The sequence below is a fragment of the Hippoglossus hippoglossus genome, chromosome 5 (assembly GCF_009819705.1).
Source record: "Hippoglossus hippoglossus isolate fHipHip1 chromosome 5, fHipHip1.pri, whole genome shotgun sequence".
Lineage (NCBI taxonomy): Eukaryota > Metazoa > Chordata > Actinopteri > Pleuronectiformes > Pleuronectidae > Hippoglossus > Hippoglossus hippoglossus.
This window is the reverse complement of record NC_047155.1, coordinates 11,809,410-11,827,435: the sequence shown is the minus strand read 5'-3', so window position 1 is coordinate 11,827,435 and position 18,026 is coordinate 11,809,410. Positions and strand designations below refer to the sequence as shown.

Below are 18,026 nucleotides of genomic sequence, written 5' to 3'. Positions count from 1 at the left end.
ACACCGTTGCCAAAGATTATTCCTGCGTCTTCACCTCTATGATACAATATACATTATCCTTTCATACAAAACTAATAATATAATATGATACATGTTGATACGTGAAAGTCATGATAATCTGAGCAATAAAGCGATATCAATAATCATCACAATGTAATTTTAATCAATAGCATTAGTAACATAACAAAAGCTATATTGACGGATATGAATTTTGTTTCTGATCATACTAAAATGATTTTAAATCATAAGTCATGACCAGAGAATCATAATCAAAACCCCATGGAAACACAATGTTAAACTCAACTATTTACATTCAGTCCTGCCTAATAAAATATTAAAGACAAAACATTTTTTGAAAATACAGCAACAACTAGAAATTCCATTATAAGCTTTAAAAATAATCTTCATATATTGCCCATTAGATCCAATGTAGGAAAGAAACAATTTTGCATGATTGGTCTATTAATTAATTAACTGATCAAAATAGTTATTGTTGTGTTTATGAAACTTATGACAAACCTGTTCATTTCACTCCAGGTGTTTGGAAAATTAACCCCAGACGTGGAGAAGAATCATAGGTTTTATCCAGTGAGCTTTGGAATCATATATGTTATGTAATCTAATCAGTTTTGAGCAAAAAGTTGAGATTATATTAGTTGAAGCAGAGCAGAGTCGTCCCTTGTTGCAGCTGGATGACTTGATTCGTGTGCGTACATGTGTATGTACATGTTGTCTGTGTGTTTTTCTACACTGTATCATGAGAGGAGCATATGTCTGCAGCAGCTCTGGACTCTAATGATTAATTAATGACTAATTACAGTATAAAGATCAGTTGAGATTGTCCTGGGAGAAGACAGCAGTCTGCTTCAGCTCCTGATCAAACACATCGTGGAGGTAACACAGTGGCCTTGACAGGTGGTAAATATAGACAGTGGCTGGTCGGAAATAACCCATGGAAGTAATGTATCGAGGAGCAATAAGCCTGATCTTATTAATAATCTCTGTTGCTGTAGGGTCTTTTCCTCAGGTGACACTCTGTCTGTCTTAAGAACATTAACTGCACAGGAGAGGATGTGTTAAACAGGTGTCAGCAGAAACCGTCTGTTTCTAAGTACGCTCTTATGTCTCCTACCATATCCTCTGTTTGCAGCAACGCTAGCGGCACGGCTCTAAGGAACGTACACGTCTGGATGGATTGTCATAAAATTCTGTGCAGACGCTCATGGTTCACAGACGATGAATATTAATGAGATGGTGGTGATCATAGGCGCCGACCGGGGCTTCCGGGGGTTTGAGCACCAACAGAGTGGGCCTCGTGTGCTAGCTTACACTCAGAGCTAATTTTACATTCATTGTTTTGATTTAAAACTTCACGGTTGGTGCTAGATTGGATCAATTATCAAGCAATATGGCAACAACTCGTGTAAGCTATGTTTTTTTGCATAAGTTATATTTTGGGTGTGGGAGTCGGCCATTAAACTGTTTAAAGCACAAACAAAAATTGGTGCCTGAATCGATGGTGATCCTCTCAGATTTCTGACCACATAAATGTCAGCATTGTTGTTAAGAGCATTTTGCCAGTTGCTAGAGTGGCTCTAGAAAATAATCTATATAATAGATTCTCATAAAATGACATATTGGAAAAATGTCTGTTTGGAGTTTCTCCTAAAATAAACATCTGGTTGACAACTCAAGACAACAGGACAATCCAAACCCTCTGGAAGGATTTATGAAAGAATAGCATCAAATGAACTCCAAACCCAAATCTGACAGAAAGACACAAAGGAGGGAGAGAGAGAGAAAAGGCTCAGACTGAGAGGATTAACAAATAAACATATTCATCCTGTCAGAGGCTTCCACCGAGTCTCACATCACAGGGAGGTCAGGTGGGTGGGTGGCACAGGAAGGCTGCAGCGATTAGCAGCGTTTTTTAAATCGCAGGTAGGACTATATTTAACATCTTTATTGTTAATTTGTACTTAAGTCACAGGAGGACCCTTTGCGATACAGGAGCAGAGGTGGTATGGACTTGTGTGGGCTGCAAAGATTCAAATTTGTCATGCTTACTCTCCAAATAGCAGTGACAGGCCTCCAGTGTATCTCATACACCTCAAATCCTCATTCTTGACAGCACGTCACCATGAGACTCTTAACACTGCACTTCCTGCATCCTGAAAAGGCCCCTGCGAGTCGGGGTCAGGTCCGTTTCCCACTCAGGGTATCACACTTCCTCTCTATGATACACATTGACTTAAATAATGCATGTTGCTGGCTCTCACAGCTACCTGACCAGAGTATTCACCACTTAATGGTAATTCACCGGTGTCAGCAGCCAAGTAAAACTCTCTTTGTCAGCACATCTATAAAATTTGAATATGGATGTTGATCATTTATCGTTTTTTTCCTCTGAAAAATGTACTTGAACACGAATAACATGCTAATATGGTTGGAGTGTACGTGCCTGGGCCACTGGAGCAGATCAGAATAGCTGCAGCGAACACCAGGTCCTGCACGTTGCTTGTATATATGCTCAATTTTGTTTACGTAGGGATGCAAGGACAGTATATCTATGAGTATCTATGAGTAAACAGTATCTATTGGGAACAGCTTCCAGTAATTAATTGCCCATGGGTTTATATTACAAGTAAGGTCAGTGCAAGGATGCCAAGTGCAGAAAGCTGTAATTGATTCACACTTTCATTATGTGCAGGTTAGGCTTGCTGCCAAGGATGTGCCACTGGAACCTGGATGAGGCTATTTCTAACGGTACTGTCAAGGTCTGCATTTGGAAAAACAGACCCTCGCTGTGACTTGACAGCGGTTTCATTCACAGCGCGTGGCTTCAGTTTGCGTGATGTCAATTAGCCAGTGATTGAGCAAATTAACTTGGTTGACATGGAGGCTCTGACCAGGAAACGGAGCTTCCTCTGATTAATGTAGTGACAATGAGCTGATGGGAGCATATGATCAGTGGATATCCTTGTTTTTAATTCAGTCACTCTATCTCTCATTTCAGCCAATCGTGTGTTCAAGAAGATTTGACTCAAACACCTAATCCGTTTCAATGTCCCCTGCTCGGCTCTATGCAGTGAAAGTACGTATGAGAGGAGACATTCTGGGGACACCAGTGCCTGAGGCTGACATTTCCCACTTAATGTGTTTTTTTTTTAAAGAAATTGTTTGACATTTACAAGTTCACTTTCTCATCAAAAGTTTGGTGAGAAGGTTGATAACACTGTCACATTTTTACATAAATATATCACTGGAGCAAGCTTAGCTTAGCTTAGCTTGGCTTAGCATAAAGACTTAGGGGAAACATTTATTGGAAACATCAGGTATTAACAATGCGATTATGCAGTATAGATTTAAATGTCTTACTAGTGTGCTTTAAAAGGTGCTTGGAGGCAGATTTCCTTACTCTTTGAAAGAGTAAGGCTAACTTCACATATTCCGATGCTCTGATTGGTTGTAGGTCTATCGAATTGTATGCAGACACTTTTTTCCACTCTTGATAATGCCCCTTCAAAATCAACAAACAACTGAGAAGATCCAGATCCACACACATACATGTATGAGAATTGGTCTGGCTATATACAAAGCTATGATCCTATATGGCCAGACGCTGGAACAGGGCCTCAATATATATAACGAGTGATCAGGGGTGTTGTCTTCTTTAGTGTGGAATGAACTGATCTGTTTGAAACAGCAGAGAACTGGGAATCTACATGAGTTGATACATGATCTCCCTCATGTCCTGCAGCAGAATAATCCAACAAGCTGCATGTAGCTGGAGCTGCTACTGAAGCTTATATGTAAACTATAAAAGTCTCACTGATGAGTTTAAATCATGTAGCGTACAGAAACAATCACCTGCTCATTATCACTGAGTGTGACAGTAGTGGAGATGATGTTCTTCAGCTCACACAGAGAATGAATATACACAACACAACAAAAACTAAACTTCTGTTAAAGTTGTGCCACGTGTCGTCTCTCTGACGGTGATGGTGTCATCTGCCAATTGGTCAAGCTCATCATCTTACCGTGACCCCAGGGTGCACAGTGCATGAGCCATAGTAGAGGTCAAACCAAACAAAGATCTCTTCAATCAAAAACCACCGCAACACACACATGAATGTAAAATCCTGTTTACGTCGTCTGACCAAAGAATAAAGATAATTTCTCAAAGACAGAACCTTGTTCCCTGGTCTTAAAAACAACTCAAACAGTGTCTCTTAACATCGTCAATCAATCACAATGCACCTTCAGTCGCTGGAGAATATTTCTGACATGTAGATATTATTGTCCCTCTGTGCTATTTTCTCTCATGTGAGCATTAGCACGTCTGCTGAGCTACTGATGTATAATATTCTGTAATACTGTTCAATGTCTGACCGAAAACCGCTCCATTCAAATACAATGCTGACAGAAGATTAACAGATTACCATGTTATCCATATGGACATGTCATATCTAGGTCAGAATGTGGCTCTGATCTGAAGTAAAACAGTAAATAAGTCTCGGATAAAGAACAGATTTAAATAAATCTGAGTTGATGGACAAAAATAAATTGTATAAAATAACTCTCGGCGTATATTTTAGTAAATAGAATGTAAACAACCTGGTGATTTTGGGCTGTTTGTCATAGAAAACAAGGCAGCGTTAGACATCAACGTTGGTTCTGGGGAAATTATAACAAGGAACAAAGAATGTTAACCTGTAATTTAACTATTATCTTAAAAAAAGATAGAGTGTAGATAAACATAGGATTAAGTGATGATTAGATTTTATTATTATTATTATTATTATTATTATTATTATTATTATTATTATTATTATTATAAGTAGTAGTTGTTGTAATAGTAGTGATAGAAGTAATAATAATAATGTTGCAGCTGATCGTGGTTAGAGTAATTTGGACTAATTCAAATATAATGTAATCAATACACCAGTAAATCAAATTCTATACACCGCAATAAAACGTTCTTAATCTGTAAAGTACCTGGTATCAGTAGTTGTCAAATAAATGTGGTGGAGTACCTTTAAATAGTTTCCTCTGCACTTTAATTCAATACAGGTGTTAAGCAGCATAGTATTTCAAATATAAACATTAAACTTGTAGAGTTCTTTGGGTAAATGTTTACTCTCCAGCACTGATTACTGTATTGTACGCATCACATATTATTTAAATGACGAACGTGAGGAGGTTCAGTCATGTGGTTTGGCTGTGACTCTCAAATTCCTCCCAGACAATTCCAACGTGGACACTTACAGTACACACATACATGTCAAATTGAGCTCACTCACACAACACTGACACCAGCCAGTTTCATGGCCCACCATCCACCCTCTCAACACACAAACAACGTCTTCACTTACACCCCCTCCTCCCCCTCCCTCCTGTCTCTCTCTCTGTCTCCTTATCTACCTGCCTCTCTCTCTGTCACTCACCGGCCTTCCCGTCCTCCTTCTCCGACCTCATGGCCTCCCCGGCGCAGGCTCCACTCGGCTCCACTGTCAACTGTGGTGTTGGTTCTCATAGCAGGTGAAAAAAGAAAAGAAAAAGAAGGCACGCACACACTCTCCCTCATGTACAGACCAGAGGCCACACCATTCAAACCAACACACACAAGGCACCACCACAGACAGCCGCTCCCAGCCCTTCTTGCTGAGGCTCCACCCAGACAGGTTACCAGGAAGTTGTTTCCCCCAAGAGCCACTCAGCTACATTTCCTCCTCTTTTTCTTTCTTGTTATCAGTTTCTTTCCGACTTTCTGTATACCTGTTTCGTGACACGCCCAGAAGCAGCTAGGTCAACTTTCAACCGACGCCCACCCCTGCTTTTCATCTTTCCTCCCCCATAGTAGAGCACAAGCGAGGAGGAGGGGGAAGGGAAAACAGGCTGCACCTCAGGCCTCAGGTAAAGCAGCAGGTGAGACAGTGGAGCTGTGACTCCACCTGATGGCCGAGAGCGAGCAGAAGCCAGCGTGTGTTATTACACTCTGACTAAACACAGAACAATACTCCCCTCTGTATGAGAGCGACGCGTTCCCTCCGAGCTCACGGTGCCTTTGTGGCCCACGACAGTTTACATTACTCACTTCCTGAATGTGGATGTGTGTTTTGGCCGGAGAAGCAGTAGGAAAATAAACTCTGAATGAAAATGCTTGATAAAGGAAACATGACAAACTTGATTATTAACACAAGGTTTGCCATGTTTCTCTTTTCCATGGACTGGTCCATGACAGAACAGCCTGTCATGTTGGACGGAAACTTGGGCACGTCTGAATATGGTCAGTAGAGAGCATACATCTGCCCACGCCCAACAGTAATTTCATTTGCACATAGTTCTAAAACGATCCAAGACATTTAAAGGGGACCTATTATGCTCATTTCCCTGTATATATCTTATACTGGCCCTCTATGGATCCTGCTCAGCTGTTTCCGTACAGTGGGGGAAAAAAGCCCACCCCCTATAAAACCCCATTTAAATCTGCTTGATCCAGATTTTGTATTTGAATCTGCACCAAAATGCACACACTCATAAGCCGTTTTCAGAAATTAACTCCATAAATTTGGGCCTGTGCATTTCCCAGAGTTTGCCTTTCACATATGAAGAATGCAGCAGAAGATTGTCCGGGTCACGAGAACAAGAAAATCTCTTTTGGTTCATTTCTCTTCCGTCCACCCAGTTTCATGGAAATCTGATACGTAGTGTCATGCAGTAAATAAATGGACAGGGGCAAAAACCCAACCTGAAAGGTAATAGGGTTAAGGCTCGTCCAGTTGGCTGCTGAGGGTCCTTGGGCCTTGAACCCAGAGGGAGGTACAATCAGGTGGTTCGAGGAAAGAGATAAACTGAATTAATTCAGCCTGTAGAGCTCGACTGGATATTAACTTATTATGAACTTTTTAGTTTATGAGCACCTGAGTAACGCAACTAGCATCTTAAATCACGAGTGTACACATAATGTGTGTTTGTGTGGAAGAGAGATTTGACTTCAACCTTTTGCATTTAAGAGACGTGACAGCAGTTCAGAGCGGCCGCGCCATTTGTCCTGCTTGTCAGAGGCTGACGTCCAGCGTTTTGGCTGCGTTCAAAGATCAGATGTGCTCTAACCAGACACTTGTCACACGAGGCAATGGATCTGTCAGTCACACGCTGACACCTCAAGGACTACGGGCAGCCTCATTCTGCCTGAGATCAGAGCCGAGACAAGAGATCGCAACGATAGTGGACAGAATTAACATCTAATCATGAAGGTGTAGTGCGAGTGCAGGATTTTCTCAGAAGGACCTCGGCATCTCATATCCGCTTTGATTAAATTGAACCTGTCTGAATACAGCTGCTTTCATATGAATATGAGTTTTTGAGACTACTTCATAATTCCAAGGTCACGCTGCAGCCTGATTCACAGTATTGCTTTCATCCCGACAATCCTTCAGTGTGAAATGATATGCTCCTCAGTGTCCGCACTCTTCAGATTAACTCCCCTGTATCACTGTGTCATTCATTTGCTTTGCTCACATTACAGCCAGGAGAAATCTTAAAAGCCTCACTCTGTCCTACCCTCTGCTCTCCTCCGCTGTATTTCTCTCCTCTCTCCTCTCTCCTCTCTCAGCTGCACACGGTTGACCCGTCAGTCTGCATTATCAGAGCTGGGGGAGCGTTGATAGAGAGCCGGGACGGAGCGGCATTATAATATTAGCTAGCCTTGAGAGGGACGAAGAGAGGAGGTGGAAAAAAAGCAGCAGGAGGAGGAGGAGGGACACTGAAAGCGGCGATGGACACTGAGGGAAAGAAGAAGAATGAGTGACTGAGGTCACCACTGTCGCTGCCCATTGTTGATGATAATAACATCAGGCTTGTCTAATAGCCTCCCAACGTGCTCGGCCAGATTGGCATTTCTATTACCCTACACACTCTTTACAATGGAGAATAACACCCATCTTTATGATGAGAAGAAGAAATGGACATGGGGCTTATAGATTAAGCAACAATACACATGCGATCTATAGACTTTACGATCAATACCTTTTGTGGTGCGTATTATTACCGGCTGGCAGGTTTGATTACCACACACGAGGGACTGAGCGAGACTATTATCCTGAACCACGCAGCCGCCTCTATAAAACATTTTATCTCTCAGACTCATGACAGTGAAGGGGCCTTGCTGCAGTGTAATAACTGCAACATTAGCGCAATAAACTTTAATAAAACTCCTTTCAGATTAAAGCTAATTGCAAAGTGAAACGTTTTTCTCCGGCAGGAAGTCGGAGGCCCTAAGCAGAATTAGTTTCGGGTACCTGCGTCACAGTGGACAGACCAGCTTTTGTAAACATTCTTTTAATATAGTCTATTAGTTTAAGTCACTGTCGTAGCTTGGCTCTGCGTTGCATACATACCAATGTCACTGCTGTAAGTTTAGGATACGTGATAACCTTCACTTGTGGCCCTGTTGTATTAGAGTCTCAGTTGCAAGCAATAAATTATCAACCCTAATTCGGCGAAAGACGTATGACTTTGGGGGCCCCCTGGTGGCTGCTCAGTTGGCTTGTAGGAAGGGCCGGCTCTGAAGTCAAGCAGGCCTCACCGTCTTTTGCCACTGTGCTTTGCATGTGGTGACAAAAAACGTGTTATTTAGCCGCGATGAATCAAAGCTTGCAGTGAAATAACTAAGGCCCTCATGGTCAGGTACCCAGAACTGATGGCTCTCAGCCTGTGCAGGGCCCTTTTCCCCAGAGTTCAGTCAAGCCGACAGCTTTGTGTCTTTTAACTGCCGGGATAAATCAGTCCGCACACGTCCCGCTGTCACCAAGACAACACCTTATATTTTCCAGCAACACGTACCTTTGCCTAGCGAGCAGTCTGCTGTGCCAAAGTCCATCAAGCTGGATATCTCTGTCGGGTAGCACATGTCTGTCACCACCGTCTTCTGTCTGTGATGCACTGATGGATCTGCGGGGGGGACAGAAATTATCAATGAATGCAATGTCACAGTCATTTAAAAATTGTTACACAGACTGTCATCACAACGTATTATTCACATTCACACAGCCAAGTACCGAGGCAAAGATGTGATAACAATAAGGAGGAGTGCTGGAGAAGTGCTGGTGTGTACAGCTGTGGAGCTGCTCTGTAAAATCAGGTGATTCACTCTGACATGATGTCAATTCGACACACACCCCTGAGCTTTCAGACAAATATGAACCTCCCCGACAAATCACTGCAGCTGTGATCGGCATTTCAAACCAATAAGAACGCACACACTGAAACAGTAATGATGCATTACTACATTTTTTTCATTTCCTGGCTTTTTACTTATTTCTAAGAGAATCAATTCAGACCAGTGGTTTTGAATCTCACGCACATTTTCTTCATCTTGTCTTTCCACAAACAAAATCCATCCTTTTATGTTTTGCATTTCTTTAGTGCTGCTCTGACCCATTTTTCCGCTCCATACATTCAGCTAATGACGCTGATCCTGAGGTTTGTCTGCTCGTCCTTTTCTCTCCTTTCACTCTATTTTTTCTTGATACAGACTCTATTTTCAATCTAATTCATTCTAGGCACACAAAAAAATAACTCTATACAGATCAGTTCGCTTCATTCAACTGGTTTGTGGCCTGTAGGTAAAAACTACTACATTTTCGTGGGGATTCCATTGAATCGTTTCGAGACTATAGCTCTGCTTTAAGGCACAGGTAATGGGAATTCTAAGAAATAAACAAGTAAACATCAAACTGTATTACGTCTTCAACGAGATTGAGAATAAAATATTTCACCAACACATCTTTACACATCGTAGCATTACAACGGAACTGATTTTATCTTGAAGAAGACTCCCGATCCTGCTATTGATCTGAAATCTTTACAGGGAAAAGTAATTCTGCTGATGGTATTCATCCCTCTGAGGCTGTAAATGTCAGATTTCATGTCAGATTAGCCACGACAGCACCTCCAGCAAATACAAATTAAACTCAAATTAAACATGTCTTCTAGTTAAACCACGATCCTCATCTATGAAGACAGCAATAAGCAGCTCCCATCAGACAACTTCGGCTGCACCATCTGCCCGGCTCCTCTTCCACAACAAGGGTCTCTCTCTCTTCCCTTCTAATCTGCATATTTTAACAGCTTCATTTTCATGGCCGTATGGTATTTACCTAAACCGACGACCTTCCCTTCCCTTCCCTAATCCCCTCCTCCGTCCTCCTGACCTGTCGATAACCGTTAAGGTGTGGTTCAGCTGACCTTTTCCTCCGTCTTTAATATGGAGATTGGACAGCAGGTGGGCTCCAGCTCAGCCGCTCTGCCTTACTTAACACCAATGGTAATGAGAGCGAGAGGATAAAGCTGCGGGAAGCGAGACTAATTCAAAGACCATTATGACATTTAGCTGAAGGTGTTGGCTCTTATTAAACTTAAAAATAAAGTTGTCAGAGTCATTAACGGAGCTAGTATTTAAAACGTAGACCAAATGGAAGCTGTGTGTCGATTAACACGTGGGATTCTTGATGAATTCCTTCCCCATGTGTGTTTCATATAATTACAATGTTTCATCTTGGTACATCAACATGTCCTGATTGTCTGAGCACTTCACTGGTTTATGTGACTTCCCATTCCCGAGGGCTGTTTTCATTAGCCACAGTCCATTGTATTTCAATGGGAAAACACCCCGTCATTGTGTCTATGTGAGTGCTGCAATGCATATGAATGTGCATGAAGCAGATTAGGAATATCCCTGAGGAGGGAGTTTATCTGCCGACTATATTCTGCCTGGTTGAAACCACAGACTGTTTATAAAGACAGATGACGGGGCTCCACTTCCTGATATCTCTGATACAAAACTGCTATATTGCTCGTGTGGAGCCGCGGCATCAAGGTGCTGCTGATACACATACTCGACCAATCATGAGTCAGTGTCAGCTGTCAATTATGATGTTTCACCCTGTTTCATCAAATTAACTTACTGAACTTATTAAGTAATCAAAAGAAAAAAAGTCTTGAACACACGGTCTGATAAAAACTACCAAAAATGAGATAATATTCTTTGATATTTGAGTTTTTGGTTTGGTTCATGTCCCGCCTCTAACATGGAGGAGGCGGATTAATGACCCATACTGCAGCCTGCCACCAGGTGGTGATCTAGAGACGCTTTGGCTTCACTTTTGCGGAGCTGTCATGTTGTTCATCTCTTTACACAGTCTATGGTTGAAACCTACAGGTTACAGAAATGATGAGGCAGAGCTGTGCTGGTCTATATCTGTCACCCAGCTGACCAACACAAACAGCACAACCACACACAATTACTCCGACTGAGGAATTACACAAGGTCACAAAACCTCACAAACTAACATGGAAAGAACTTTCACATTAAATATTTTGACCCATCATAGTGGGGAAAGCACAGGTGTAACCAACATGACTTAGCTCTGCTCAGGTGTCGCAGTGATTCACCACACGAAGAGACATCAACTATACTAGGACCCTGAAACTGGAGCAGCTCAATGGAATTCAGCCATTCATTTTATTATTTACCTGTGACTTTCCTATTGTGACATGTTGAAATGTAGATGAACTTTTAACAAACACATTCCTCGTGGCTGTAGCTTGTGAAAGGTGATGGAAAGTATAGTGTTAAAACAGAGACACCTTTCAATACAAAGTTTAAAATATAAATATATATATTGCCTAAGAAGCAAACATCAGGCTTGATCTTATTTACTGTGCAAAATACGCATTTTCATTTCTTATCAATTTGAGAGTGTGTGCTGCTGCAGAAACATGTTTTATTTTAATGCAAACCCGTGTAGGCATCACTTATGATGGCTGGAAACGCGCTATAATTACCAGGCCATTCCACTGTGTGTAAAAGAGAGAGGGTCAGCTGTAAGTGCTGATTGGCTGAGAGCAGTTCTCTTAGAACAAAAGGTCACTTTATTGTTTCCATGTATTATTCTCCACCACTTAAAGGGTTCTAGTCTTTGTTAGAGGAGGAGAGCTACAGCGTTGATCAGGGGGTTTGCGGTGCAGATTAAAAATTCAAAGCCTCGGCAATACATACTGAGAGGATTTCCTTTTTTGTTAATTGCTTATTTTATGTATAAGAATGAAAGATAATTAAGTATTAGAACAAAAACAATGGAAAAAACATTTAAATGATAAATATACACTGGGGCAAAAAGGGAGATGAGATGTTTTATGTGCAAAATGACTCAGTTATGATTCTAAAATATAAAGCCCTGCAGACTTCTACCATTTTGTGTGGTACACACAGCAATGATCCCCCCATTGGCATGACAATAACCATGGTGTTCAATTTTCTATTATTTCCTCTCATGCATTTAAATTGACACAACATAATGTGAGAAGAATTTGAAACACTCTGTAAATGGAATTTCGCAGCAGGGCCGACAATGAATAAATTAAGAGAGCTAAATGATGTGAACCCTTTTGGGTTTCTAACCTTTGGCAGAACACAGACCCAGAAAAATCTGGCCTGGTTACAAAACACAGGGATTGAGTTTGGTTGAGATATTCAGTATCTGAGTTTTTCCACGAGGGACACTGATCATCCCGGACCCCGGCACTCACAGGTCCCCTCTGTTACTGTCAGGCACAGACACATGGAGCCCGTCCAAATCCCAGGCTCTGCCACATCACTACAGTATGTATCTCCACTGGAAGCTATTATTAAAAGCATTAAACATAGAAACCAGTTATTGATTTATAATAAATCTTTATCTATAACCTTTGTGATGGAGGGACAGAAATCAGGAACTGGCTGTGTTAACAGGGGTGGGGCCAGGGGGCACAAATCTGATTGGCCCCTGAAGTGCCCTGTCATCAGTCTTTACTGACAATAAATGTGACAATTTCTGAAGAAGATTTTTTTTCCTGAGCTTTTTTGAAGAACACAAATTTGCTTGAGCTAGGAACATTAAAAAAATATACCAATGTTGTGTGGATTTGCTCAAAGGTATAGAGCAAACAGTAAACAAGGAATGACTTAAGTGCTCACCTGACTGAATCAGGATGTGTGTATGGACGTTTGAAATATAATTGGCCCCTCTGTGTAAATTGTGGCCCCTTCATGGCCCCGGATTTAGAAAAATTTCCAATATCTGCCACTGTGTGTAAAACCAGAAAATGACAAATTGCAGCCTCTATAAAAACGAGCTGTAAACATGTCATATAATAATTATTTAACAACTGCAGTGAAATACTTTGGGGCACAGTTGACTTAGTATTCAACGCACTCTTTACACCATGAGAAAAGCAACAGATAGATTTCTCCTCGGGGACAGATTGAGAGTGGAACTAAAAGCTATATATCGAAGGTCGAGCTGTCACATCTCTATTAAACAACCCAGACATGCAGCCGAAACAACAATGTAATTCTTCTAATATTTTTACTTTGCCCGGAGCTAAAGGGAAATAACCTACTGTCTATTAATTTGTGTTTATAATCATACGAGACACAGTAAATTAATTCTCCCAGCGCTCGCAGAACATTAGGCCTGGAAAAGCGGCTCCAAGGCTGCTGCTGTGATCCATAGCCTCTGGATTCTACCGGTAAGATCACAACAGCCGTCTGCCCCGAGGAAACGTGCACAAAAACACCCCTCGGGGACACATCTATAACATCAATGAGGAGGGATCGCTTGAGTTACATGAGTAACCAGGGTTACTGCTGGTGTTGCTCAGCCAAGCAGTCTGCTGTTTTATTACACTTCTTTTGTTTTAATGATGTTTATGTGAAAAGACAAAAATGAAGGAAGGACGCACAAAATGAACAAAACTGCTCAGTACAGTTCACGACTGTAAAACCAGAACATTCAATCACATGAGGATATATACCATGATGTACCATGAGATTTCCCATACTGCTGGACAACCAAAATGTATTCAGTTCATCTCTGAGTCCAAATGAATGTTTCAACCAAGTTTAAAGACATTCCCTCAAGCTCATAAAAGGAATTCCTCAAGGCGTTCCAGCGATATCACCTTCACAAGGCACAAATGTGCTTTGTGAGGCCGCCATGACCATGACCTTTGACTTTTGAGCACAAAAATCTATTCAGTTCATCCTTGAGTCCAAATGATTGTTTGTACCAAATTTAAAGAAATTCCCCCACACGGATGGACAACACAAAAACATGATGCCTCCAGCCACTGGCTGTCGCTGGTACAGAGGCACAGCAAGGTGATGCAAGGTGCAAGGTGATGCAAGGTGATGTCTGACCTTGGAATCACTACGGGAGGATGTTGATATGCATCATCCCTCAGTGACTGGTACGATCATGTGAGTTGAGCTGATGAATAATCACAGTGGGGCTGACCTGCCAAACTGGAAGGCTGCAGCTTAGAGCAATGTGATGGAAAAAATATAGATCACCTCATCCCTCATGCTGGCTACCTTATAGATATATAAACATAGGACAGATGTAGGGCAGCCTATCGAGCATTTGTAATCATTGGGGCTCATCCAGAGAAAAATGTGGAGTCCATTATGGCCCAGAAAATAAATGTTTCTGTAACCCCAGAGGATTACTGTCATCCGTACACATCCAACACAGCTTCCACAAAGAGCAGCACAGTGGGCTCAAGGTTCGGTCGGATTAGCCAGTGTGAGTTTTCTTATTAACTCTATCAAGGAGGTTATATTTGTGTTCGTTAGCAGCATTACCCAAAAACGACTTGAGGGTAACTTGGCAGAAGGGTGTGCTATGAGTCAGGGAAGAAATGTTGGTGCAGATTCAGATCAGGGGGGGATACAGTATGTTTAATTTTTTTATATTTTCTCCAATTTCTCAGAATTCATGGAACTTGACATTTTAGGGACTAATATCGATGAGTGTGGGGCATTTGGTGCAGCTTTATTCAATTTAAGGAGACTGTTGGGCCTTGGTGGAGGTATGAGCTCTACTGAGTGCCATTCTAGTTTATGCAGTTTGTCCTTGTCCCCAGAGACACAGTACTACAGGGACACTAGAATAAAAGACTGCCACAGCAAATCCCAGATATTTTTGTCAAAACTTTGGCACAACTTTGCGAAACACAGAATTAAAGATCATGGCACTCTAGAGTTGCCATAGAAAAGTGAGATTAGGCTTAAAATATAAGAAAGGAAATAATCTTAAAGAGAAGATGATGTTATTATTATCTTTAAAAAGTCTTAAATGCAGCAGGATGACAAAACAAACTGGCAGTAAGCATATAATTATATGCAGACTACAATACACAGAAATACACACACACACACGCAATCCCTCTGCTCATACACACATGTGCTTGTACACAAACACAGACTTTATGGCTCATCTGGTCGACTCTGTGGGTCTCAGCTGGTCATGGCAGGGCATCATCTGCCCTGCCATGACCCAAAGGCTTTGCGGGACCAGGAAAGCTAGATGAGGGTGGATTTAAAGTGAAGATTAAGCAGGAAAATCTGCCTGGAAGAAATCCAGCGCTAACACAACTAAAATAAAAACTCCTCCAGCTCTCCTTGTGCCAAGGCCTTTCCTGTTACTGCCTTTGGTAAAAAGCTGAAATGATGGCAGCTGCAGGCTCAGCTCTTTAATGTCGTCCGAGTGAGGGGACATTTGGAAAATGTGACATGTCTTGCTGACCTCTATCCCCTTTGATTGGCAATATTTTCACACGTAGGCGTGGCACCTCTGCCTCACCCATCCCAACTACAGCTGCAGGATCCACGAGGGACCCTCTTCCCCCTGTAGCAGGACTGGGACAGAGGATGTCCTGTCCATCATATGAGTTGCTCATAAACAAATGCGGTTCTAGCTTGTATGGCACCATGGGCGAATGTCAAATGTCAAAAATGAAGTATGAGGAACTGAAACAATTCCAGTATATAAACATTAATAAAATAAAGAATCAAACTATCACAAATTATAACAAATTGCTAGTACAAAAAACTGAACTCTAAGTAAATTAGATGAAAACAAATAGAACAAAATACGTATATAGAAGAAAACCTAGTTATTACACAATTGTAACTTCAAACAAGAAACACACAAACTAACATGCACAATAGCTGCCATCTAAATCCTGACCTGTCGTGCTTTCCTCGATGCAAAGTCATCAATTACTTCATCATATGAAATTTGCCCAGCAATTGCACTGATCACAGACTGACTGATTTACTTTTAGAATCACAAGGCTACTGTACAAAAATTAGATGCACTAGATCCCTGCGCTCCCCCTCAGGCTTCCATGGGAGAGACCAGAGGGCAACCAGCGCGCGCGCCCCCCCCCCCATTTAGTTCCTTTCAGACATGCACTGAATTCCAGATAATCTCCCAGACATTCTTTGGACGGGCTGTATGTGAAAACGCAAACGTCAGATAGAGTTTCTTTAGCCTGCCCCCTGGTGAGAACTCCAGATTATGTCCGGGTGAGCTGCTGAACACGCAACAGATGCAACAATGAATGAGAACCCAATTGTGCAGACACCCTCTGGAGTTAATGTCTGCAAACAGCTTTCGAGATCTTCTCAGTAGGTGGAAGATTGTCGTGCCCACAAACTACAAATGAGGAGCGCACTCTAACAAGTTTAATTGACCCACACCTTTACAATATATCACTGACTGCGATGATGGGTGATAGAAAACTGAGTAAATGTAACTTTTCTTTTCGCTGCATGCTCGCTTTGCCACCCCGGGGTGGCTGCCTATGTCGCCCCTATCTAAATCCACCACTGCACTAAATGCTATACTCGGGGGAGTCTTGGTTGCAAATGGACTTGAATGGCCCACAAGCAACATGGTGAGTTGATGGTGAAGATTGTTTGCGAGTTAAAGAATTTGCAAGAAAAGGGGAATAACAGCTCCAAAAAACAGCACCATAATGAAAAATTAAAGGGCCCCAGTGGGAGAGCAGAGTCCTTCCTCCAGGGGAAACCATCACCACTCATCAAGCTGAATAATACAACACAGTGAAGCAGCGCTCAGAGTCAGTGGTGAGTGTAACACACAGCAGCAGACATTCTTCTGTTGGTGCTGCTGCTGTGTAAGAGCTGACATAGTGTGTGAGCCACAGTTTGAAGTGCTGACCGTGAGTGATGCCGGGTGAAGGTGTGAATAATAGAACTGAGACTACACCTTGTTAAGCCGGCTCTAGACGAGCCAGCGGCTGATGGAGGGATGGGAATCACCCACGCAGGAACCTGCACTGTCAGCTGCACGAGCCAGCACACTGTCTCACTGAATATCACCTGAAATGTCCAACAACTCAATACAACAAGGCCTAACTCAAACCTGACAACTGAATATCTGCCAGGGCAAACAACAACAACATTCAAATCAGACGCTAACATGTTTTTTTGACATGTATTCATTTTGTTTTGAATATCTTGTTTTTAAGGAGTTGCCACTAATGTCAGTTCCAGTCATTAAATGCAGGAGAGAAGCAGCGAGAACACAAAGCCATGCTGTGTTCCTGGCATCAAACACAATATGATAAAAAGACAAGTGCTGCTCTGCTATCTTGGAACCGATGACAGTCTATAGAGCTATTAGTCAAAATGTGCCCCCCTGCTTTAATGATACTCAAACTGGCAGCAGACACAATGATTCTGCAGTGTATGTGAAAAAAAAAGATCTGTGACATTTTCAGAGGTAATGAATCCACAAACGACTGCTTCATGCACTCTCTACTTGATCTTCCCTGACGTGCCATGCTCTGGGCTTTATTGCACACTAACAGATTTCTAGTTACTAAAAAAAACGTATGTATAAATAAATAAATATATATATATCTCAGTAGAGCTCATACCACCGCAAATGCCCAAAAGTCCATTTAAATGTATTCAAGCTGCAACAAATTTCACACACTCATTGATATCAGTTCACTAATTACTGATCTTTTTTCATCAAGGTTCATGAATTATTCTCGGCAACGAAAATGTTGAAAAACGCCTTATCTCACAAAGTTAAAGCAAGTAACTTTTGTTCTGTTGATCTGGTCCGAGGCACCTTTCACACCTGTAAACTGAGAAGTCGGAC

The 18,026-nt window shown here is 41.8% G+C and overlaps 1 protein-coding gene across 3 annotated transcripts in view; it reads right to left on the bottom strand.

Moving 5' to 3' along the window:
- kaznb (kazrin, periplakin interacting protein b) overlaps positions 1-18,026 on the bottom strand; it is a 109,809-nt gene that overhangs the window by 21,073 nt on the left and 70,710 nt on the right. For 2 of the 3 annotated variants that reach the window (XM_034584754.1, XM_034584757.1), the window contains one exon: positions 8,848-8,955. In XM_034584754.1, coding sequence (XP_034440645.1) covers positions 8,848-8,955 — 108 coding nt within the window. Of the gene's footprint in view, positions 1-5,447; positions 5,759-8,847; positions 8,956-18,026 lie in introns of those variants that run through there. The other variant, XM_034584755.1, reaches the window with a different exon arrangement.